This window comes from Taeniopygia guttata, chromosome 26, assembly GCF_048771995.1.
Source record: "Taeniopygia guttata chromosome 26, bTaeGut7.mat, whole genome shotgun sequence".
NCBI classification, from domain to species: domain Eukaryota; kingdom Metazoa; phylum Chordata; class Aves; order Passeriformes; family Estrildidae; genus Taeniopygia; species Taeniopygia guttata.
Genome location: NC_133051.1, coordinates 2,857,219 through 2,881,306, shown reverse-complemented (window position 1 = coordinate 2,881,306; position 24,088 = coordinate 2,857,219). Strand labels below are relative to the sequence as shown.

General features: G+C 54.0%; 2 protein-coding genes and 1 non-coding gene across 4 annotated transcripts; 2 read left to right on the top strand and 1 right to left on the bottom strand.

Annotated features, from left to right (window-relative positions):
* Positions 1–383: 383 nt before the first annotated feature.
* LOC140680664 (uncharacterized) lies at positions 384–12,437 on the bottom strand. Its single transcript, XM_072918676.1, has 3 exons — positions 12,133–12,437; positions 2,467–7,318; positions 384–599 (listed from the first exon to the last, which is right to left on the bottom strand). Exons 2-3 carry the CDS (start codon positions 3,535–3,537, stop codon positions 384–386), a joined length of 1,287 nt encoding a protein of 428 aa, XP_072774777.1. The 5' UTR covers positions 3,538–7,318; positions 12,133–12,437.
* LRRN2 (leucine rich repeat neuronal 2) lies at positions 2,319–23,186 on the top strand. 2 transcript variants are annotated; one of them, XM_030292098.4, is made up of 2 exons: positions 2,319–2,471; positions 20,517–23,186. In XM_030292098.4, the coding sequence occupies exon 2, from the start codon at positions 20,763–20,765 to the stop codon at positions 22,788–22,790; it is 2,028 nt and encodes a 675-aa protein (XP_030147958.4). In that variant the 5' UTR covers positions 2,319–2,471; positions 20,517–20,762; the 3' UTR covers positions 22,791–23,186. The 2 variants fall into 2 exon arrangements, with proteins under 2 accessions (XP_030147958.4, XP_030147957.4); XM_030292097.4 differs by lacking the exon at positions 2,319–2,471 and adding an exon at positions 2,708–2,847.
* MIR2975 (microRNA mir-2975) lies at positions 19,237–19,317 on the top strand. The gene has a single exon (NR_048983.1). It is a non-coding gene; the product is annotated as a microRNA mir-2975 (primary transcript).
* Positions 23,187–24,088: the final 902 nt, after the last annotated feature.

Sequence of the window (24,088 nt, the reverse complement as noted above, 5' to 3'; positions counted from 1 at the left end):
TTTTCCACCTCTGAAATCCACCTGGAAGGGCTTTTCCAGTCCACCAAATCCACCTGGAAGGGCTTTTCCACCTCTGAAATCCACCTGGAAGGGCTTTTCCAGACCACCAGGAACCTTCCACAGGGATTTGGGAAATTTCAAGGGGCATTTCCCTGCCAGCCCCACAACACAGTGGATTTAAAACCAACCCGTGCTCCAGGTGTCCCCAGCCCTGGCAGCGGGCATGGGCACGAAATCCACCTGGAAGGGCTTTTCCAGCCCTAAAATCCACCTGGAAGGGCTTTTCCAGCCCTAAAATCCACCTGGAAGGGCTTTTCCAGCCCACCGGGAGCTCCTCAGTGCTTTCCACAGGATGCTAACGGGATTTGGGGAAAATAAACGGGTTATTTCCTCTCATGACCCAGTGCTGGCTGAATCCTCCGATTTTTCCTTTTGCTGTTGGAGGATCCTGGAGGGGCCGGCGCAGCTGAGCCCCCCTGACCGCGGGGACGCGCTGCCAAGCCCGGCAGCGCCTCTAAAGCCGAGCCCAGCTCCCGTTCGGTGCCTGCAGAAGGGCTCTGCCGAGGGGGGCCGGGCAGGGACTCGATGCCATTGAAGTGCTGCCAATTAAATCAGGTCACTCCGAGCTCTCTGCGAGCTCTCTGCGAGCTCTCCTCGGCGTGTGCGCGGCCCCGCTCCAGCCCCGAGCTCCGGCTCCGAGTTCCAACGCGGATCCAGCCCCGCTCCAACCCCGAGTTCCAACCCTGATCCAGCCCCCAGCCCCGAGTTCCAACCCCGAGCTCCAAACCTGATCCAGCCCCGCTCCAACCCCGAGTTCCAACCCGGATCCTGTCCCGCTCCAACCCCGAGCTCCAAACCTGATCCTGTCCCGCTCCGGCCTCGCTCCAGCCCCACTCCAACCCCGAGTTCCAACACGGATCCATCCCCCAGCCCTGCTCCAACCTCGAGCTCCAAACCTGGTCCAGTTCCGTTCCGACCCCATTCCAACCCCGAGTTCTAACCCGGATCCAGCCCCCAGCCCCGCTCCAGCTCCGAGTTCCAACCCTCATCCAGACTCTCTCCGACCCCGCTCCGGCCCCACTCCAACCCCGAGTTCCAACCCCGAGTCCCAACCCTGATCCAGCCCCACTCCAACCCCGAGTTCCAACCCGGATCCATCCCCCAGCCCCGCTCCAACCCCGAGTTCCAAACCTGATCCAGTCCTGCTCCGGCCCCGTTCCAACCCCGAGTTCCAACCCCGAGTCCCAACCCTGATCCAGCCCCACTCCAACCCCGAGTTCCAACCCGGATCCAGCCTCTAGCCCTCAGCTCCGTTTCAACCCCGAGCTCCAAACCTGATCCTGTCCCGCCCCAGCTTCTCTCCAGCCCCGCTCTAACCCCGAGTTCCAACCCGGATCCAGCCCCCAGCCCCGAGTTCCAACCCCAAGCTCCAAACCTCATCCAGACTCTCTCCGATCCCGCTCCGGCCCCACTCCATCCCTGAGTTCCAACCCCGAGTTCCAACCCGGATCCAGCCCCCAGCCCTCAGCTCCTCTTCAACCGCGAGTTCCAAACCTTATCCAGCCCCAGCCCCGCTCCGGCCCCGAGTTCCAGCCCCGCTCTGGCCCCAGCTTCTCTCCAGCCCCGTCTAACCCCGAGTTCCAGCCCAGATCCAGCCCCGAGTTCCAGCCCAGATCCAGCCCCAGTTCCAGCCCCGCTCCGGCCCCAGCCCCGGGCCGTGGCTCTGGGAAGGAGCCAAGCCCCCGGCTCCGCTCGCCAAGCCGAGCGTGAAATGGGGACTCGATGGCCGCTGTCACCGCCCTCCCTCCCCAGGGCCCTCTGTCACTCCCCGGGGATGGGAAAAGCTTTTCTGGGATGCACAATAAAAAGCTGGGGGTGCTGAGCTGCCCTCGCCCTAAATCCTGCGCTTGTCCCAGCCCCACAGCTGCCGTTGTCCCCATGTCACGCTGGGTGTCACCATGGGTGGGGGTCTCCATCCCCCCTCTGGGTGACACAGCTGAGACCCCGGCTCTCTGCAGAGCAAAAGGCAGATTTTTCCCAGTTTTTTCCTCAAGGTTAGGAGTCCCTGAACATCCCTTTTTGGGGAAAACGAGCCACTGGCAGCGCGTCCTGCCTGGGGACCGAGCCTGGAACCCCCGCGGGGTGGCCGCGCTGTCCCCTCGGGGAGGGACACGGGTCACACGCGGCCGGATCTTTGGGAATGCCAAGAAATCCCCGTGGGTAGAAGGAGATTCGGGACACAAATCCCAAATCCACCGAGCGTCCCCTTCCCCCTCCCACCCACCCCCGCAGCCCCCGGGCTGGGCGACCCCCGGCTGCGGGGAGGGGACGGCGGTGGCGCAGCGGGAGCGCTGCGGATCCCCAGGGATGGCTCAGCATTCCCGGGAGCGCCTTCATCCCTCGGGAACATCCCCCGGGAGAGGCCGCGGGGGCTGCCAGAGCCGCAGGGGTTAAGGCAGGAGCTGCCTCGGGTGGGTGGCACGTCGTGGCGACAAGGCTGGAGTGAGGAGGAGGAGGATTGGGGAGGGAGGGGAGAAGGGAGGAGAGGGAGGAGGAGGAGGAGGAGGAGGAGGAGGAGGGGGAGCGGGGACTGTGCGGCTGCGAAGGCGCCGGGCGAGCGAAGGGTGAAGGGCTCTGCCCGCCGCCTCCAGCCCTGAGGGTCAGCGTGGCCGGAGGGTCCTGCTGGCCCTGTCCCCGTCCTAAGCGACAAGGACAGACCCCGCCAGCGGTGACAGCTCCGAAGCCACCCGGCCTTTTGTCTGCCAGCCGAGCCAGATGTGCGGGCAGCTGTGGCGGGGGGTGGCACGCGGTGACAGCGGCGCCGGGGGACGGGGACACACTCGGAGGGTGAGTCGGGGGCCACCGCCGTGGTTTGGGTTTTGGGCCGGGGGTGACTTTGGGGGGGCTCCTGCGCTCTGCAGCACCGAGCCGGCGCCTCGGCGGATCGCTCGGGGTTGTTTTTTTCCCATTCCTGAGCTTTGCTTTCCCTGCTCGATGATGGATTTGAGGAGAAATGGTTTGGAAATAAACGGGGTGGGGGATAAAAAACAGGGAATGGACGGGGAGAGGCGCTCCGGGAGGGGATAAAGGGACGGGAGGCAGCAGGGATGGTTCCCAGGTACAGCGGGGAGCTGCAATCCCGCTCCTGGAAACTCCTCCGGGATCGAGCGGATCCTCACCCCGGCACGGGTGGGAATGAGGGGCGAGGGCGGCGGGCCCGGGGGTGATGCGCTGGTCACGGAGCCGCCGGCGGGGCTGGAATCCAGGGATGCTGGCAGGATGCGATCCGGGCGGGAGCGGCGCTTCCCGGCCATTAACCCCTCGGTGCCCGAGCGACGCGGAAAATGTGACGGGAGGGACGTTGAGTGTGAAATAGAGGAACGACGCGGTCCTTGGGGCTCCTGCCCAGCCCTCCTTCAGCTCCTCGGCCACCCCGGGGAGGGGACAGCCAGCCGAGGAGGAGGGGACAGCAAAGGTGATGGCAAAGGACACGTCGGGAATAGCCGTGGTGTCATTTTGGTGTCGTTTTAATGTCATTTTCCTGCTTTCCGTGGCGGTGCTGTGTTTACCTCCCCCGGCTGCCCAGCCCTGCCCCTCCCCGCCGCAGTGCCCGGGTCCCTGTGCCAGCGCCCGACCCTGCCCGGGGCTGAGCCCGGCCCTGCCCGGGGCTGAGCCCGACCCTGCCCGGGGCTGAGCCCTCTGCGGGCCCGGAGAGCCCCGGGGCGATCCCGGGAGCCGCTCCGGGAAAGGGCTCGGGGCCGGCAGGGACCCCGCGCTCCGTGCGTGGCTGAGCCAGCGCTGCCCTCGCCTCTCCCGCTGCTCAGCCCGGTCCTGGTTTCTCCCAGAGCCTGGGAAAAGGGATGGGAGGCAGCCAGGAGGAGCGGGAGAAGCCCTGGGAGCGGCGTTCCCGGGGATGCTGTGGCTGGAGCTGCAGGTGGGCGCTGCCAGCGGGATCCGCTTCCTCCAGCCTGGATGTGCCAAGGCTGAGAGCGCCGGAGCCAAGCGCGGGTGTCACCTCGGTGTCCCCTCGGTGTCCCCTCGGTGTCCCCTCCTCGGTGCCGAGCCAGGACCCACCCCGCGTTCTCTGGAGCCCCGATCCTGCAGGCTGGGTGCGGGAAGAGCCCCTGGAAAAGCTGGGATGGGAATGGCTCATCCCTGCCTCCCGCAGCCGGAGCCTGCGGCGACGGGAGGTGCCTCAGGACAACATTCCCTGTCCTGGGGGTTGTCCTGGGAATGTCCCTCAGGTCTCTCCCGGCACATGGGGCAGCACCTCCCGGCTCCAGCCCCTGCTCCCTGTGCCACAGGATGCTGATCCCGCCCTGCTGAGGCTTTTCCTGGCATTCCCGGCTCTCCGTGTCCCCTCTGCGGGCAGTGGGAGCGGCTTTGGCACCTGCTGGCAGCGCTGGAAGGGGCAAAGCAGGATCGGGATCTGAGGTCCGGGCTCGACCTCTGCTCCTTGGCCATTCCCAACCCCTTCCTTTGGCTGGGATCTCTCTTCCCATTCCCAACCCTTCCTTTGGCTGGGATCTCTCTTCCCATTCCCAACCCTTCCCTTTGGGATTTCTCTTCCCATTCCCAACCCTTTCCTTTGGCTGGCATCTCTCTTCCCATTCCCAACCCTTCCCTTTGGGATTTCTCTTCCCATTCCCAACCCTTTCCTTTGGCTGGGATCTCTCTTCCCATTCCCAACCCTTCCCTTTGGGATTTCTCTTCCCATTCCCAACCCTTCCCTTTGGGATTTCTCTTCCCATTCCCAACCCCTTCCTCTGGCTGGGATCTCTCTTCCCATTCCCAACCCTTCCCTTTGGGATTTCTCTTCCCATTCCCAACCCTTCCCTTTGACTGGGATCTCTCTTCTCACCCACAAAGGAAAACCGGGAGCTGAGCCATGCCCAAAGCCTGTGGGATCCCTCTGGCACAGGGAAAAGGGCTGGGAATTCTGCAGGACCCCGATCCAACCCCATCCCGACCCCTTCCAGCCTCGGAGCCGCAAGAATTCACTTTCCCCAAAACTCCGCGGGCGCTGAGCTGGATTTGTCCCCTCGAGGGTTCAGAGGAGCTGTTCCCATTCCCATGGAAGCTCGGATTCCCATGGAATTCCCATTCCAGAGGTGGAGCAGCCCTGCCCAGCCACAGCTCCTGCTCCTGAAGCCCAGGGATGATCCCTGCTCCTGCTTTCAGCTGGAAAAACACTTCCCTGCTGTTTAGGGACGTGATCCTGGATTTCCTGCCCAGGACAGGGACTGGGAGGATGCTGGGAATGTCCAGAGCTGGCGTGGGGGAGGTCGGGAATGAATCCCACAGGTAAATCCCAAACATGCAGCTCTGCCCCTTTATTCCCAGATTTTCTCCTGGATCATTAACGCCTCTTCCCTTCCCCGGGACATTCCATGGGATGACATTCCCAAGTGCCAGTCTGGGACACAAAAATCCATCACCACCCCCGCTTTTGCTCCCAAATCCCTTTTCCAGGAAGAAGGAGCTGTTCCTGCTGTCTGTTCCCAATCCCAAATTTCCAGCCCCTGGAATGATGGCTGGGATTTCTCTCTCCCCCATGACTTTGGTTTTATGGGATTATTCCCAAGGGAATAATTCCCAGCTCAGCTCGGGAAGGAGAATCCCAATCCCAGCTGCTGCTTCCCACCAGGGCACCGGGATGAGCAGGAAAATGGGATGAGTTTAAAACTCCTGAAATTTGGGGGCGTTCCCTGTGGATAAACTGGGATTTTGGGGTGGAATTTTGGGATCGGGATCGCTGCTCCTGAGTGGGGGATAAACCTGGATAAACCTGGCCACTTCCAACATCCAATTCCACAGGACCCAGGCAGCCTCTGGAATTCCCAGCAGCATTCCAGGCCATCCTTTTATTTATGGAAGGCTTTGGAAAAGGTGGATCCAGCGGCTGAGTTTTAGGATTTTTTTGGGAAAATCGCCTTGAGAGCCTTTGCTGTCCCCTCTCCATCCAGCCAGGAGACCCTGGGGATCATTTCCATGCAAATTCCCACAGATTCCAAGGTGGGATAGGGCTGGAAAACCCCGGCCCCTCTCCGAATCCTGGCAGTGGGAGCTGTTTGCAAACACTTGGGAAAAGCAGGAATTGTGCGGCGGCTCTGTTTGGAGCGAGATCCCGGATAATAAATAAATATGGGAAAAATTGGGATCTGTTCCCAGACAATTCACAAAGGCCTTAATTGGGACTGAAGTCTGGGGCTCGTCTCACCCAGACTGGATCCATAAATTATTCGGGATAAATTATTTGGGATAAATCATTCAGGATAAATTATTCACCAGCTCTGCTCAGAATTAAGGCCGGGTTTTCCCTCCAGGAATGATCCTGGATCTTCCTGACCCTCTCCAGAGTCTCCCAATCTCTGTTAAAATGCCATTTTTAATGGAATTTAGAATGATCCCTACAAAAATAATCAATCCCGGGTGGAATTTGGGGGTTGGTGCTTTGTCCTTCCTGGTGGTCAAAATGAGGAGAATCCAGGCTGGGAAAAAAAATTTGGATTTTTGGGGGAGAGGCTTTACTAAGGAATTTTAAATGAGGAATTTGGAATCAGCAGGAAAAGGGGATTTGCATCTTAACCATCTTTTCCCAAAGGATCAGCCTGATCCAGATCTTTTTTAGGAAGGAAAAAGAGCAGCTTTTCCTCCCTGATTCCCAGCAGGACCTTTGGGAATAAAGATGGGGGGAAGCATTAAAAGTACAAATTCTACCCGGAAAAGGAAAAAAAAAAAAGGATTTTTCCTATTTATGATCCATAAAAAATACGTCGATTTGGTTTGTGCCAGGAGAAGCTTTTCCAAAGCTTTTCCATGGTGTGGTTGTCACCTCTTCCAGGATGATCCTTACATTTCATGGAATATTTTGGCTGCTCCAAGCGGTGTTTGACGCCTCATCAAAGCCTCTCCCTCGCCTTGAAATAAATAAATAAAAAAAAAAAAAACAAAAAAAACCCCAAAACCAAACAAAACACAACAACAACAACAAAAAAACCCCCAAAAAATAAATAGGGCGTCGGCTTTGATCCCGATCTGAAAATCGCTACCGAGCCACCCTTTTCCCAGGAATGTTCTGATTCCCATGGAAAATTCTGAGCTCGGTCCCATTTCTGAGTCACTTTTCCCAACTCCCACGAGCTCCCGGGATTGGTTGTCCCAATCCCGGCTCTGGGAAGCTCCGGCATTCCTGAATTCCCGGAGTTTGGCAGGATTCATCCCTTTGGAAGCACCCAGGGGCAGGATCAGCGTCAGTCCTTCAGAATTCCAGGTCCCTGAATTTCCATCCACTCTGGAATTCCCTTTCCATGGAATTCTTGTGGGGAAAAAAAAAAAAAAAAAAAAGGGATTTCAGGGGCATTTTCCAGCTGTTTTTATGGTTCTTTAATAATTCCTTGACTTCCTTTTTCCCAGAAAAATCCTCTTGGGAAGTGCTGCTTCCTTGGGCAGGGTTGTCCTCCCTGCCTTGACCATGGATTTTCCCAGTTTTCCTTAAATTCCCAAGATGCTGAAAAGATGGGAGAGCAGGAATTTCTCCTGCTGTGACCATACTTGTGTTGGGAAATGGATTTGGGAGATAGATTTGGGGAGTGGATTTGGGAAGTGGATTTGGGAAATGGATTTGGAAAAGGGATTTGGAAAAGGGATTTGGTTCCCTCAGGAGCCCTCAAGGTCTATGGGGACAGGGATCAGTTTTTCCTGCTGCCTTTCCCAGATTTTCCTATTTCCTGTTGCAGAATCCCTGGAAACGGAGGGATTTTTCCATGGGAATGAGGGGGATGAGCAGCTGGGATGTTCCTTGGATCTCCAAAGCTTTTCCTTCCTGCTCCAGGGCAATTCCAGATCCAGCTCCAAACCCAGAGGTGTTTGAGCTCACCCTGGCTCATCCCAGTTTTTCCTTCATGGATTAATTCCCTCCCCACCCACACCCCCCACCCCAGCGCTCAGTGCAATGATTTTATTCAGATAAGCTGGAAATGGAATTTACCGGGAATCAGGGAAGGTTTTTCCACCCGGTGGGTGCACGGGGGGGATGCGCAGGATCCACATCCCGCTGGAAAATCCCTCTCTGGGAGCCCCGCGAGAGGCTCAGCCCCCAAAATTCCATAAAAACAGCGCTGCTCCTTCCCCTCCACAACTCCCCGAGCGTTTCCCGGCGCTTCCAGAGGGATTTGCCTTCATCCCACGGATCCGCTCCGTGCCCGGGGAGGGGGTGAGGCAGCCCCGGAGCCGTGCCTGGCAGTTGCCATGGCAACCGTACGTTTTCCTTAGGATTCCTAATGACTCCTTGGCATCCGCGCCGATCCACGGCTTTTTTTTTGGGATGCTGGAGGTTGTTCCCTTTCCTTGGCGGGGCTGGATCTGCTTGAAAAGCCTGGATTTTTATCTCTTCCCATTGTTTTTGTTTTTGTTTTGTTTTTAATGCTGGAGCTTTCTCCTTTCCAACCTTTCAGCGATTCCAGACTTGGAATTTGTCGGGAATTAGGAGCTGGGCCACCTTAGGCTGTCCCCTGTCATCGGCATCTCATGTCCTTGTGGAATTCCAGAGTTCTTGTGGAATTCCAGAGGCATCCCGGTTCTGGATCAGTGGCTGTGGGATCCAGGGATCCCCAGGGTGGGATCGAGTCCCCCAGGAAAATCCCGGATCCTGCAGACAAGGCTGGGATGTGATTCCAAGGGGTTTGGTCATTCCAGGCCTTTCTGGCATCTAAGGAGGCCGGAATGCTCCAGGAGAAAAACAGGGAGAGGCTTCCCTGGGATTGGGAATGGCTCTGATCCCACGGCACTCCCACAGGTGCCATCCTGAGCTGGAATTCCATGGGATCAGCCCTGGGAGTCTCCCTGCTCTTTGTGACCCCATCCCAGCGCCCATTCCCGACGCTGCAATTCCCTGGAATCGCTGCCCCATCCCTGCCTCCCTTTCCTCCGGGAGGAGCAGTTTCATCCATGGATGAAGAGAAAAAAGCTGGAAACAGGAAGGGCCTGGCGGAGCGTCCGCGCCTGAGTGAAATTCCCGGTTCTCCAGCAAAATTCCCAATTCTCCAGTGAGATTCACAGTTCTCCAGTGAGATTCCTGATTCTCCAGTGAGATTCCTGGTTCTCCAGCAGAATTCCCAGTTCTCCAGCAAAATTCCCAGTTCTCCAGTGAGATTCCCAATTCTCCAGTGAGATTCCTGATTCTCCAGTAAAATTCCCAGTTCTCCACCAAAATTCCCAGTTCTCCACCAAAATTCCCAGTTCTCCAGCAGAATTCCCAGTTCTCCAGCAGAATTCCCAGTTCTCCAGTGAGATTCCCAGTTCTCCAGCCCTCTCCAGCCTCTTCCCTGTGCAGCATTCCCACCTGCAGCAACAGCACTGAGCCAAAGGAATATTTTTCCTGACCACAAAAATATTTTTCCCAACCACAGGAACATTCTTCCCAACCACAGGAATATTTTCCCAACCACAGGAACCTCTGGAGAAACCTCCACGGGTTCGGTTTTAATCACACCCAGGGAATCATTCCCGGCTTTTTTTTTTTTTCCACTTTTAATGACCTGGATTTCCACTCCCGGCCCTCTTTCCCTGCCTGGGGGAAGTGGAAGGAGCTTGGATTTATCCCTCTGGAGGGAATCCCACACCAATGCCGAGATGCAGGAATATTTCATCCCAAAATACCCCGAGGGGCCGCGCTCCCGGCCATTCCCAGCCTCTGGATCTGAGGGCTGAGAGGTTTTTCCCCAGTCCAGGATTCTGGAATTCCGGGAGCCGCCTTCTGCAGCGTTTCCAGTGCCGCACTGGGAGTGGATTTCTCGGGATGCGCTTCCCGGCCTCTGTGTCCTCCGGATCCCACAGTTCATGGAAAACCACCTGGATTTGGGAACTCAAATCCTTTGACATTCCCGGGAGCGTCCTGTCCCCATCCTGCTGCCCTTGGAGCGGGAAGGGGAAGGGGGGGAGGTTTCGGGGGAGTTGCTCTGCAAATGAGGCGGTGTTAATGAGGAATTAATTATCGATCATTCCTGCTGGGAAGGTCACTGGGAATGACACAGCAGCTGTGCCCTGCATGGAGCAGCGCTGTTTTTATGGAATTCTGGGAGGCTGAGCCCTTCCCTGGGCTTCCAGAGCGGGATTTTCCAGCGGGATGTGGATCCCGAGCCTTCCCCCTGCACCCACCAGATGGGAAAATCCAGCCTGATCCCAACAAAATCCCACAGCTCCTTTAGGGAATGGGATGGGATCCATGGGATGGGACCCATGGGATGGGATGGGGATCCTGGTGTTTCCTGGCAGGTGGGATCCATTCCCAATCCATTCCCAATCTGTTCCCAATCCTTGTTCAATCCTTTCCCAATCCATGTCCAATCCATTGTCTGATCCATTCCCGATCCATTCCCAATGGATTCCTGATCCATTCTCGATCCATTTCTGATCCATTCCTGATCCATTCCCAATCCATTCCTAATCCATACCTGATCCATTCCCCATCCATTCCTGATCCAAGTCCATTCCCGATCCATTTTGGGATCCATTCCCATTGCATGCCTGATCCATGATCAATCCATTCCCAATCCATTCCCGATCATTCCCAATCCATTCCCGATCCTTGTCCAATCCATTCCCAATCCATTGTCTGATCCATTCCTGATCCATTGCCGATCAATTTCCAATTAGTTCCTGATCCATTCCTGATCAATTCCCGATCCATTCCCAATCCATTCTCGATCCATTCCAGATTAATGCCTGATCCATTCCCAATCCACGTCTGATCCATTCCCAATCCATTCCCAATCCACGTCTGATCCATTCCCAATCCATTGTCTGATCCATTCCTGATCCATTCCCGATCCATTCCCACTGGGAGCGAGCACAATTAGCTCCCCCAGTCTGCAGAGCCACCAGAACAATTAACCGCTCACTAATTGCAATTCTCATTTGTCATCTCGCTAATGAAGGCTGAGTGATTCCATCGCCCTCCTGCTCCCTCGGCCCCTCTGGCATCCCCGGCCCTTTTCCCGGGAATTTTGCTGGGAATTCCCGGTGGGATCCGGATCCCAGAGCTGAGAAAATTTTAATTTAAGTTTAATTTTATGTGTCCATGCACAGCGTGTCACCCCGGCTGCTCGCCCATTGTCACCAAACCTCTCTGGGATGTCCAGGGAATCCTGAACTTTTCCTGGGATGCTCAGGGAATCCTGGATCTCTCTGGGATGCTCAGGGAATTCTGGATCTCTCTGAATGCTCAGAGAATCCCGAACTTCTCCTGGGATGTTCAGGGCATCCCAAACCTCTCTGGGATTCTCAGGGAATCTCAAACCTCTCTGGGATTCTCAGGGAATCTCAAACCTCTCTGGGATTCTCAGGGAATCCTGGATTTCTCTGGGATGTTCAGGGAATCCTGGATCTCTCTGGGATGCTCAGGGAATTCTGGATTTCTCTGGGATATTCAGAGAATCCCAAACTTTTCCTGGGATGTTCCAGGCGTCCCAAATCTCTCTGGGATGTCCAGGGAATCCTAAACTTTTCCTGGGATGCTCAGGGAATCCTGGATCTCTCTGTGGGGATGCTCAGGGAATCCTGAACTTTTCCTGGGATGGTCAGGGTATCCCACACCTCTCTGGGATTCTCAGGGAATACCAAATCTCTCTGGGATTCTCAGGGAATCCCAAATCTCTCTGGGATGATCACAGAATTCTGGATCTCTCTGGGATCCTCAGGTAATCCTGAACTTTTCCTGGCGTCCTCAGGGAATCCCAAACCTCTCTAGGAAGTTTGGGGAATCCTGGATCTCTCTGTGGGGATGCTCAGGAAATCCTGAACTTTTCTTGGGATGCTCAGGGAACCCCAAATTTCTCTGGGATGCTCAGGGAATCCCGGATTTCTCTGTGGGAATGCCGGGGGCTCCCAGCTCCCCACAGCTCCCAGTGCAGGGACCGGAGCAGCGCTGATCACAGAATTTCCCAAAATCTGGAAGCAAATTCCATTTGGAAGATTTCTCTGGAACCCTCAGTGATGGCTTAGAGAGGCTGAAGGGCTCTAAATGATCCCTCAGGAAGGAGATCCTGGGGATGGCTCAGGAAAAACAAGGCAGGAACACCCAGAAAGGACATGGGGCAGGAGGGGAGTATTCGGGATATTCTGGAAATTCACCTGCGACCATCCTGCCCGGATGGGAAGGGGCTGGATTGGGAAATTCCATGGAACAGACCCTGTGTGGGAGGAAAAACAAGCCCAGGCTCTGCAAATCATTAAAAAAAAAAGAGGTGGCAGGGAGATAAATACCCAAAAATCAGGGTTTTTTTTCATCCTCCCCCATCCCCTTTCTGCCTTATTTGCTGTTGGAAATGTGGGATTTGGGAACAGGGATCCGCAGGCACAGCCAGAGTTCAGCTCCTGCTGCAGCCCGGAGCCGCTGCCAGGAGCTGGAGCTGCTCCCAAAAATGCAGAGAGCTGCAGCTCAGGGGGATAAAAAAACCTGGATTTTCCAAAAGGACAATCCAGCTGAAATTACATCCCCCCAGTCCCGGATTTCTCCAGGGGCAGAGATCAGCCAGCTTTTTCCCAGCAGAATTTGGACAATTCCAAATGCTCCGGGTTAACCCCATGGCCTGAGGCGCAGGGATAAAATGAGATGGCTCCAGGGCTTCCTGGCTGAAAATCATGGATTTGAGGCTTTCCTGACCGAAAATCATGGATTTGAGGCTTTTCCAGATGAAAATCATGGATTTGAGGCTTTCCCGGCTGAAAATCCCAAATTTGAGGCTTCTTGTCTGAAAATAAAGGATTTGAGCCTTTCCAGACTGAAAATCATGGATTTGAGGCTTTTCCAGATGAAAATCATGGATTTGAGGCTTTCCTGGCTGAAAATCACAAATTTGAGGCTTCTTGTCTGAAAATAATGGATTTGAGCCTTTCCCTACTGAAAATCATGGATTTGAGGTTTCCCAGCTGAAAGTCATGGATTTGAGGTTTTTTTGTCTGAAAATCATAGGTTTGAAGCTTTCCTTGCTGAAAATCATGAATTTGAGCTTTCCTGGTTGAAAATCATGGATTTGAGGCTTTCCTGACCGAAAATCATGGATTTGAGCCTTTCCAGACTGAAAAACACGGATTTGAGGCTTTTCCAGATGAAAATCATGGATTTGAGGCTTTCCCGACTGAAAATCCCAAATTTGAGGCTTCTTGTCTGAAAATAATGGATTTGAGCCTTTCCAGACTGAAAATCACGGATTTGAGGCTTTTCCAGATGAAAATCATGGATTTGAGGCTTTCCCAGCTGAAAATCCCAAATTTGAGGCTTCTTGTCTGAAAATAATGGATTTGAGCCTTTCCCAACTGAAAATACTGGATTTGAGGTTTCCCGGCTGAAAGTCATGGATTTGAGGGTTTTTTGTCTGAAAATCATAAGTTTGAAGCTTTCCTTGCTGAAAAACATGAATTTGAGCTTTCCCGGCTGAAAATCATCGATTTGAGGTTTCTTGTCTGAAAATCATGGATGTGAGGCTTTCCCGGCTGAAAATCATGGATTTGAGGTTTCTTGTCTGAAAATCATGGATTTGAGGCTTCCCACAGCGCCACAAGCAGAGGACAAAGCTGTCGCCTCCGGGGCTTTTGTGCCACCCCGAGGCAGCTCCTGCGGGGCAGGGAGGGACCTGGATTTCATGGATTTCATGGATTTCATTCCTGGATTTCACTCCCAGATCCCCTCCTGATCCCGGCCGTGGTCCGGGATGAGCTGGAAGCCACCCCAGGAGCTGTCGCTGTCCCCAGGAGTGCCCACCCCTCCCTGGCGCTGCTCCCTGATGAGGCCTCGCTCCCGATTTTTCCAAGTGGAGGAGGGAAAAGGTTGGGGGAATCCCCAGGGATTTATCCCGACAGGAATGAACCTTCGGAAAGGCCGAACTCCAAAAGCTGAATTTGAGAGAAGGGACCCAACCCAGGGACCTGAGCGTCCCCAAAGCTCCCTCGGTGTCCCGCGGGATGGGATGGGCGATCCCTAGGGAATGCCTGCAGGATCCAAATCCCTCTGGAATGTGTAGTTTGCAGCCAAGAGGGCCAAATTTTGCCCCTTTTTCCAGGATGGAGGCTGAGCCTGGATGGGGGAAACCACAGGAACCCATGGGAGCGTTTGGAGGGGGGAAAACCACAACCAAAACAACAATTCCAGAGCCAGGACAACAACTCCAGAGACAAAACAATTCCAGAGCCGATACATCAATTCCAGAGGCAAAACAACAATTCCAGAGGCAAAACAACAATTCCAGAGCAAAGACAAAAATTCCAGAGGCAAAACAACAATTCCAGAGGCAAAACAATTCCAGAGGCAAAACAACAATTCCAGAGGCAAAACAACAATTCCAGAGGCAAAACAACAATTCCAGAGCCGAGACAATTCCAGAGGCAAAACAACAATTCCAGAGGCAAAACAAAAATTCCAGAGGCAAAACAACAATTCCAGAGGCAAAACAACAATTCCAGAGCCGAGACAATTCCAGAGGCAAAGCAACAATTCCAGAGGCAAAACAACAATTCCAGAGCCGAGACAATTCCAGAGGCAAAACAACAATTCCAGAGGCAAAACAACAATTCCAGAGCCGAGACAATTCCAGAGACAAAACAATTCCAGAGGCAAAACAACAGTTCCAGAGCCGAGACAATTCCAGAGGCAAAACAACAATTCCAGAGGCAAAACAACAATTCCACAGGCAAAACAACAATTTCAGAGCCGAGACAATTCCAGAGGCAAAACAACAATTCCAGAGGCAAAACAACAATTCCAGAGGCAAAACAACAATTCCACAGGCAAAACAACAATTCCAGAGCCGAGACAATTCCAGAGGCAAAACAACAATTCCAGAGGCAAAACAACAATTCCAGAGGCAAAACAATTCCAGAGGCAAAACAACAATTCCAGAAGCAAAACAACAATTCCAGAGGCTAAAAAACAATTTCAGAGCCGAGACAATTCCAGAGGCAAAACAACAATTCCAGAGGCAAAACAACAATTCCAGAGGCAAAACAATTCCAGAGGCTGGAAGCGCCCGGATGAGCAGACCAGGCTGATTTTCAAGCCTTCCTCATTAAAATCCAGCCGGAGAGAGGCCGAGAAGTGCTGAGATAAGAGCCAGATCCGAGCTCTTCCTCGCTGCTCTCGGCCGTGTTTTTATCTCCTGGCTGCCTCCCAGACAAGCAGGAATAACAGGAATCACGTTATCACCCTCCCTGCCCGTGGAGATGCAGGAGGATGGGGAAAAAATATTTAAAATCCCATCCTTGTGCACAAAATAAGGATTAAGTGGGGGGAGAAATCACTGGAAAAGGTGGCGGAGCAGTGTGGCGGTGCTGGTGGGTTTGGAGCGGATTCTGCCCATCCTGGTGGCTCCAAACCCTGTCCAGCCTTGGGAAAAGCTCCAAGGAAATGCTTCCAAAGCCGCTTTTCCCAAGCAAAACTCCCGGCTCAGACCTCGGCAGAGACTTTGCCAGGTGTTCCCTGACTCGTGGAAATGGTTTTTTTTGGGAATAAAATCCTGAAATGGCAGCTGGAGGCTGCTGTGAGAGACACAGGGTGAACCTTCCCATCCCAGGAACAGCCTGGTATCCCAGGAAAACTCTCATATTTCAGGAAAACTCTCATATTCCAGGAACAGCCTCACACCTCAGGAAAACCCTCAATATCCCAGGAAAACCCTCATATTCCAGGAAAACCCTCACATTCCAGGAATACCTTCCCATCCCGAGAAAATTTCACATGCCATGAAAACCCTTCTATGCCAGGAACAGCCTCGTATCCCAGGAAAACCCTTATCCAGGAAAACTCTCATATTCCAGGAAAACCCTCCCATCCCAAGAACAGCCTCACATCCCAGGGAAACGCTCATATTCCAGGAAAACTCTCATATTCCAGGAAAACTCTCATATTCCAGGAAAACCCTCCCATCCCAAGAACAGCCTCGCATCCCAGGAAAACCCTCCCATCCTAGGAAAATTCTCATATTCCAGGAAAACCCTCATATTCCAGGAAAACCCTCCCATCCCTCGCCTCGCCAACACCCAGCCCCACAACCGCCGAGCACCAAAACCCCCCGGAATTTCTGAAAACGCCCCAAAGACAGGAAGTTTTCCCAGCGTAGCTCCTCAATCCCATCTCCAGCCCGGGGTTCCTGGAGCTCGGGGTTTCCATGGAGCCGCGGCGGCCGCGGGGCTCAGTCCGGGAATACAGATGAGGGGCGGTTGCCACGGTGCCGGCGACATTCCGGGCCCTTCGTCCCTTTATTTATTTCTCCTTTGTCCCTTTATTTATTTCTCCTTCGTCCCTTTATTTATTTCTCCTTTGTCCCTTAATTTATTTCTCCTTTGTCCCTTTATTTATTTCTCCTTTGTCCCTTTATTTATTTCTCCTTTGCCCCTCTCTTTATCTCTTCTTCGTCTCTTCATTTCTCCTTCGTCCCTTTATTTATTTCTCCTTTCCCCTTGTATTTCTCCTTTATCCCTTTTTATCTTTTTTGTCCTTTCATTTCTCTTTTCTCCCTTTATTTTCTCATTTTAACTTGTATATGTCCTTTCCCCCTGTAGTTGTCCTTTCCACCTATATTTCTCCTTTTTCCTTGTCTTTCTTCTTTTCCCCTATATTTATCCTTTTCCCCTGTATTTCTTCTTTCCCCCTGTATTTCTCCTTTTTCCTTGTATTTCTCCTTTTTCCTTGTATTTCTCCTTTTCCCCTGTATTTCTCCCTTTTCCCCTGTATTTCTTCTTTCCCCCTGTAGTTCTCCCTTTTCCTTGTATTTCTCCTTTTTCCTTGTATTTATCCTTTTTCCTTGTATTTATCATTTTTTCCTGTATTTCTCATTTCCCCTTCTATTTCTCCTTTGTCCCTTTTGATTTCTTATTTTTGTCCCTTCATTTCTCTTTTCTCCCTTTATTTTCTCATTTTTCCTTGTATTTGTCCTTTTCCCCTGTATTTCTCCCTTTTCCCTGTATTTCTCCTTTTTCCTTGTATTTCTCCTTTTTCCTTGTATTTATCCTTTTTTCCTGTATTTCTCCTTTCCCCTTGTATTTCTCCTTTATCCCTTTTTATCTTTTTTGTCCCTTCATTTCTCTTTTCTCCCTTTATTTTCTCATTTTTCCTTGTATTTGTCCTTTTCCCCTGTATTTCTCCTTTTCCCCTATAGTTCTCATTTTTCCTTGTATTTCTCGTTTTTCCTTGTATTTTGCCTCAGTCCCTTTTTATTTCTCCTTTGTCCCTTTTGATTTCTTTTTTTTGTCCCTTCATTTCTCTTTTCTCCCTTTATTTTCTCATTTTTTCCTTGTATTTGTCCTTTTCCCCTGTATTTCTCCCTTTTCCCTGTATTTCTCCTTTTCCCCTATGGTTCTCATTTTTCCTTGTATTTCTCATTTTTCCTTGTATTTCTCATTTTTCCTTGTATTTCTCCTTTTTCCTTGTATTTCGCCTCAGTCCCTTTTTATTTCTCCTTTGTTCCTTCTGCTTCTCCTTCTTCCCTTCCTTTCTCCGTTCGTTTTCCCTGCCGACGTTCCAGCGGGAGATTGGTGCCATTCCCACGCCGGGGTTTGCTCGGAGTTGGGAGATGCTGGCGAGTCCCGGTTTCCTTATTTCACTGGGATTTGGGGATGAAATCCCTCCCTGGGAGGAGCTGGGATGGAATTCCCGCAGAATCCGTGGCTGCTCCATCCCTGGGAGTGTCCCAGGCCAGGCTGGAGCACTCTGGGATCATGGCAAGTGCCCCTGCCCATGGAAGGGGCGGGAATGGGATCATCCTCAAGGTCTTCCAAACCATTCCAGGATTCCATAAAAAATCCCAATTTCAGGATTCCTGACTCATTCCCAGCTTGCGAATTCCCACAGAATCCGTGGCTGCTCCATCCCTGGGAGTGTCCCAGGCTGGGCTGGAGCACTCTGGGATAGTGGGAATTCCTTGCCCATGGCTCTGGATGGGATTTAAGGTCCCTTCCAACCCCAAATCATTCCAGGATTCCACAATCCCACAATAATTCCCTCCTGTCCGCTCCCAGCATTCCAACTTCCCTCAGGGGCTGGGTGGAGATGGAAAAACGGGAATGGATCATGGAAGGGTTTTCCCACAGCATCCAAGGGCCACTTCCCATCTGCCCATGCCGGAGGGGTGACAGGGACGGGAAGGTCCCACTGTGCCCGGTGTGTGGTGGAGCTGGAGAAGATGGAAAAACTGGAGAAACTGGGGATGCTGGAGAAGATGGAGAAGATGGAGGAGATGGAAAAACTGGAGAAGCTGGAGAAGCTGGAGGAGATGGAGAAGTTGGAGAATCTGGAAAAAGTGGAGAAGATGAAGATGGAGAAGATGGAGAAGATGGAAAAACTGGAGAAGATGGAGAAGATGGAAAAACTGGAGAAGCGGGAGAAAATGGGGGAAATGGAGAAGCCAGAGAAGCTGGGGAAGATGGAGAATCCAGAGAAGATGGAGAAGCAGGGGAATCCCAAGATGGAAAAGCTGAGAAATCCTGGGAATCCAGAGAAGATGGAGAAACTGGGGAATCCCAAGATGGAAAAGCTGAGAAATCCCGGGAATCAAAAGATGGAGAAGCTGGGGAATCCCAAGATGGAAAAGCTGAGGAATCACGGGAATCCAGAGAAGGTGGAGAAGCTGGAAAAGCTGGAGAGCAGCCCCAAGCTCAGCTCACTCCAAGATCTCCCCCAGCAAAGCCCTGGGAGCTGCCATCCCTCGGGAATGTCGCACACGGGACCAGCAGCACCAGCGGGCAGGGCCACCCTGTCCCCACCAGGCTGGAGGTGCCACCACCCCTGCAGGAATTCCAGGAGCTGCTCCCCAGGCAGAGCGGGATCAGCCCCATCCTTCCCTGGGATTTTTTCCCCCCTCAGCTGGGATCACTCACTGCCAAAATTCTTCCTTTTCTCCCAGTTTGCTCCTTTCCATGAGTTTTAGGCCCAAGTTTTCCGAAATCCACCATTTCCCCACAAGTTCCCATCCCGTGATTCACACAATCCCCTGGATTTTCCCATATCCAAGATTTCTCTGTGCTGGGAAAAATGGGATAAAATCCAATTATGGACAAAAGCAGCAGATCTGGAGGCGTTTTCCCTGGAAAACCAGGGTTGGAACCAGGCAAATTTTCCAGCCTTTCCTTCACACCTCGAAGAAAAGAAATAAAACCCCCAAATTCTTCCATAATATTTGTTTTTTAAGGAGAGAAGATTCCCGAGATATTTGAACAGCTGGAGACTTTTATAGACCCGAAAACACCGGAGCACTTAAAAGGAAAGGTGTGGATCCATCAGAGGGAAGCGGGAATCGATGGATCCATCCTTTCCTTTCATGCTGCTTCTGCAGGAGCTGCTTTAAAAGGAGGAGGGAAGGAGGGAAAAGAGCGGGATCGATCCGGGAGGAGTCGATGTGGAATAAACTTGGCTCGGGAGCCCTTTCCAGGGAGAGTACGGCGGGGATAAAACTGAAACTTTGCTTTTCCCACTCTTTTAATGATTTTTTTTTTGTTTTTTTTTCCCCTGCTGGGGGAGAGGCTTTTAAGGGAAAAAAACGTTGGATTGAGGTCAGCACCGAGCAGGAGAATTGGAGGAAATAATGGATTGGGAGAGGGGCAGGAGATGCCGGTGGGTTCAAACCCATCCCAACCCCACCCTGAGAATTCCTGATGTTTGGGAGATGTTTTTCCCTAAGGAATATCCCATCAGAGGGCTGCAAATGGGGCTGGAGCTCCCGGATGGGGGAATTTGGAGCTGGGGAGGATGAGGAACAGGGAGCAGAGCCTGCAGGAAGATTATTCCCATGGAAAATTATTCCCATGGAAAATTATTCCCAAAACCCACAGCTCTGGTTCTGCTCAACCACAGATCCAGGGACTGCTGGGGGTCCTGGGCAGATTCCATGGGATAATTCCACCCAGATTTTCTGGGATGAGAGGGAACAGAAAAAGCCATGGAAATGAAGTGGAATTCATGGATTTGTTTTGGGGATCCTGGGAAGATTCCATGGGTTAATTCCACCCAGATCCTGTGGGATGGGAGAGCAGAGATTACCATGGATATAAAGTGGAATTTATGGGTTTGTTTGGTGGGTCCTGGGCAGATTCCATGGGATAATTCCACTCAGATCCCATGGGATGGGAGGACACAGTTCAATCAGGGATATAAAGTGGAATTCATGGATTTGTTTGGAGCGCGTTGGGGGTCCTAGGCAGATTCCACGGGAAAATTCCACCCAGATCCTGTGGGATGGGAGAGCACAGCGAATACCATGGATATAAAGTGGAATTCACAGATTTGCTTGGAGGGTCCTGGGCAGATTCCATGGGATAATTCCACCCAGGTTCTCTCAGATGGGAGGGGCACAGTGAATGCCACGGATACAAACCAGAATTAATGGATTTGCTGGGCAGTTTTGGGGTCCCGAGCAGGGTCCTGGGGGTGCCATCCTCAGGTTTTTACCTCCCCAACCTGTCCCTTGTCCCTGCCCCTGGTTCCCCACGAGCCCAAACCCTCCCCTATCCCAAGTCTGCTGCTTTTCCAGGAATGACCACGAGAGGAGCCTGGAAGATGCAGCCGAGCACAGGAATGACTCCTTTGGAGAGGAAGAAGAGGCCCAGCTCTCACTGAGGTGGCCCCAGCGCTTTCAGCTCCCATTTCGGGGGCGCCAGGCAGGGCCCGACGCTTCCAGGGGCTCGCATGGAGCATCTCCCCCCACAGGCGCTGTCCCCACACCGCTGTCACCCTCTGGCCAGCTCTGGATGCTCCCTGTGACCTTCTCCAGCTCAAAATGAGAGGCCTCCAGCCCAGCTGCCTGCTGCTGTGCGTGGTGGCCGCCAGCGCCATGCCCACGGTGCCGTGGCGCGTGGCGTGTCCCCCGCGCTGCGTGTGCCAGATCCGGCCCTGGTACACGCCCCGCTCCGCCTACCGCGAGGCGGCCACGGTGGACTGCAACGACCTTTTCATCACCTCGGTGCCCCCGGAGCTGCCCGAGGGCACCCAGACCCTGCTGCTGCAGAGCAACAACATTGCCAGGCTGGAGCAGGGCGAGCTGGGCTACCTGCGGAACCTGTCGGAGCTGGATCTGTCGCAGAACAGCTTCTCCGACGTCTGGGATTTCGGGCTCAGGAACATGCCCCAGCTGCTCAGCCTGCACCTGGAGGAGAACCAGCTCTCCGAGCTGCCCGACAGCAGCTTCCCGGGCTTGGGGAACCTTCAGGAGCTCTACCTGAACCACAACCGGCTCCGCAGCATCGCCCCCCGCGCCTTTGCCGGCCTGGGCAGCCTCCTGCGGCTCCACCTCAACTCCAACCTGCTGAGGACGCTGGACAGCCGCTGGTTCCAGATGCTGCCCAGCCTGGAGATCCTCATGGTCGGGGGGAACAAGGTGGATGCCATCCTGGACATGAATTTCCGGCCCCTGGGCAACCTGCGGAGTTTGGTGCTGGCCGGGATGCAGCTGCGGGAGATCTCAGATTACGCCCTGGAAGGGCTGAGGAGCCTGGAGAGCCTCTCCTTCTACGACAACAAGCTGGCAGATGTCCCCAAGAGGGCTCTGCAGCAAGTGCCCGGCCTGAAATTCCTGGATCTGAACAAGAACCCACTGCAGAGGGTCAAGCAGAGCGACTTCACCAACATGCTGCACCTCAAGGAGCTGGGCCTCAACAACATGGACGAGCTGGTGTCCATCGATCAGTTCGCCCTCATCAACCTCCCCGAGCTGACCAAGCTGGACGTTACCAACAACCCCAAGCTGTCCTTCATCCACCCCAAGGCCTTCCAGCACCTTCCGCAGCTGGAGACGCTGATGCTCAACAACAACGCCCTAAGTGCCTTGCACCGGCAGACGGTGGAGTCGCTGCCCAACCTGCAGGAGATCAGCATCCACGGCAACCCCCTGCGCTGCGACTGCGTCATCCGCTGGGTCAACAGCACGCGGCCCCGCGTGCGCTTCATCGAGCCGCAGTCCACGCTCTGCGCCGAGCCCCCCGACCTCCAGCGCCGCCACATCCGCGACGTCCCTTTCCGGGAGATGACAGAGCAGTGCCTGCCACTCATCTCCGCCCGCAGCATCCCAGCGCGCCTGGAGGCCGAGGTGGGCGACAACGTGGCCCTGCACTGCCGGGCGCTGGCGGAGCCCGAGCCGGAGATTTACTGGGTGACACCGACCGGCGCGAAGCTGCTGCCGTTTGGGGATGACGGGAAGTTCAAGGTGCACTCCGAAGGGACGCTGGAGATCCGCGCCATCGCGGCGCGCGAGGCCGGGCTCTACACGTGCGTGGCTCACAACTTGCTGGGCGCCGACACCCGCGGCGTCCGCGTGCTGGTCAACCGCTCCTTCCCGCTGGGCCAGGCCGAGCTGGAGCTGCTGGTGGTGGATGTCCAGCCCCACCACGTGCTGCTGGCCTGGCGGCCGTGCCTCAACGCCGTCTCCTCCAACCTCACGTGGGCCAGCTCGACGCTGGGCTCGCGGCTGGGTGCGGCGCGGATCCCGGCGGGCACCCACAGCTTCAACATCACCCGGCTGCGCCCCGACACCGAGTACCGGGCGTGTCTGCACGTCACCTTGGTGGCATCACCGGTCAGGGTGGCCTGTGTGACCGCCAGGACTAAAGAGGCCAGGCAGGGGATGCCGTGGGGACAGGGGACGCTGGTGACGGCGCTGCTGCTGGGCCTGCTGCTCCTGGGGGCGGCGGCACGCGCCGGATCCCGGCGGGAGTCGCTCCGTAGGGCCGGGGCTGTGCGCGTGGTTTATCCCCTGCAGCCCCGGGGACACCTCCTGGCTGTGGAGGTGCAGGCGGCACCCCTGGAGTGCTGAGGGAGGACGGATTTTGGGGGGATGAGCGGGATTTTGGGGTGGGTGGGGAGGGGGGAAAGGGTTTTTTTACCAAAAAAAAAAAAAAGACGGACGGCGGGGAAAAAATGGGATTTTGTGGACGTGACCTTGAGGAGCCTCAGGATCCATGGAAGAGGAGCCTCTGGTGGTCCTGGATCTGTGTGGAGGGGCTGGATTTGGCCATGGATCCCAAAAAAACCCCACTGGGAAGATGGGAAGGGATGGAGAACGCTGTGGGGACGATGCCCTGAGTGGGTGAAGAGCCATAAAAGGAACCCCAAACCTGTGTCCCCCTGGCACCAGGGACACCCCAGAGGTTTCACTTCCCTTGCTGGACAGTCCTTGCTTTGGAAATACAAAAAAAAAAAACCCTAAAAACCCCTAAAAACAAGAGATTTCTTCCTTTGGGAACTGCGTGGGGTCTGGGGTTTCTTTTTCGGAGCCTTGGGATCATCAAACAAAGCAATCCCAGTGTCACCTCCCTCACTGGACAGGCCCTGCTCTGGAAATACAAGAAAAACCTAAAAACCCCCTAAAACAAAAAGGGTTTTTTTTCCTTTGGGGTCTGTGTGGGGTTTGGGGTTACTTCTGGGGTTTTTTTTGGAGCATTGGGATCACCAAACCAAGTGTCACCCCCTGCTCTGTCACTGCTGTCACCTGGGGGAGAGCAGGAAGGGAGGATTTGGGATAGAAAAATGGGAAACTGTGACGGTGACACTTCCCTGTGGGGCTGGATGGAGCCTGGATCCCACAAGATCCCAAAACTTTTGTGGATAAAGGGTAAAACGGGAAAAAAAAAGAAAGAAAAACAGGAAGAAAAGAGGGGAGGAACTAGGAAAAAAAACTGGGAATGTTGAGATGTACCTGGAGGGGTCCAAGGGGAATCACTGGGATTTGGGACGGGGGAAAACGTGGATTTGTGGGTTTGGGAAATCAGGAAAAACAACCCCCAGCAATGGGATGGTGTCCCTGAGCGCCTTTTCCAGCCCGGAATGTGGATCCTGGCAGGAGCTGGGTGTGGGTGCCCTCTAGCGAGCTCCGCCTTCTCCAAGAGCCCTGATCCCAAAAAACAGCCAGAAAAGGGAGAAAAACTCCGCCCGGAATTGTCACAGGGATGGGGTGGGGGATCCCACGGGAATGTCAGAGGAAATGGGATTGGGATTGGGAATGGGCTAGAGAACAAAGGGTCAAATCCAGAGGATTTACTGCTGCCATTCCCAAGGGATTCTGCAGATGGTGAAAGGGGAAAAACCTGCCTGGAAAGGTGAAAAAATTACTAA

Excerpts from the sequence above, each read along its gene's own strand:
- LOC140680664 (XM_072918676.1), bottom strand. The coding sequence starts at position 3,537 with ATGACATTAAAACGACACCAAAATGACACCACGGCTATTCCCGACGTG. Across the intron at positions 600-2,466 it reads CGACGTGCCACCCACCCGAG|CACTTCAATGGCATCGAGTC; the intron begins GCAGCTCCTGCC and ends TTTAATTGGCAG.
- LRRN2 (XM_030292098.4), top strand. The coding sequence starts at position 20,763 with ATGAGAGGCCTCCAGCCCAGCTGCCTGCTGCTGTGCGTGGTGGCCGCC.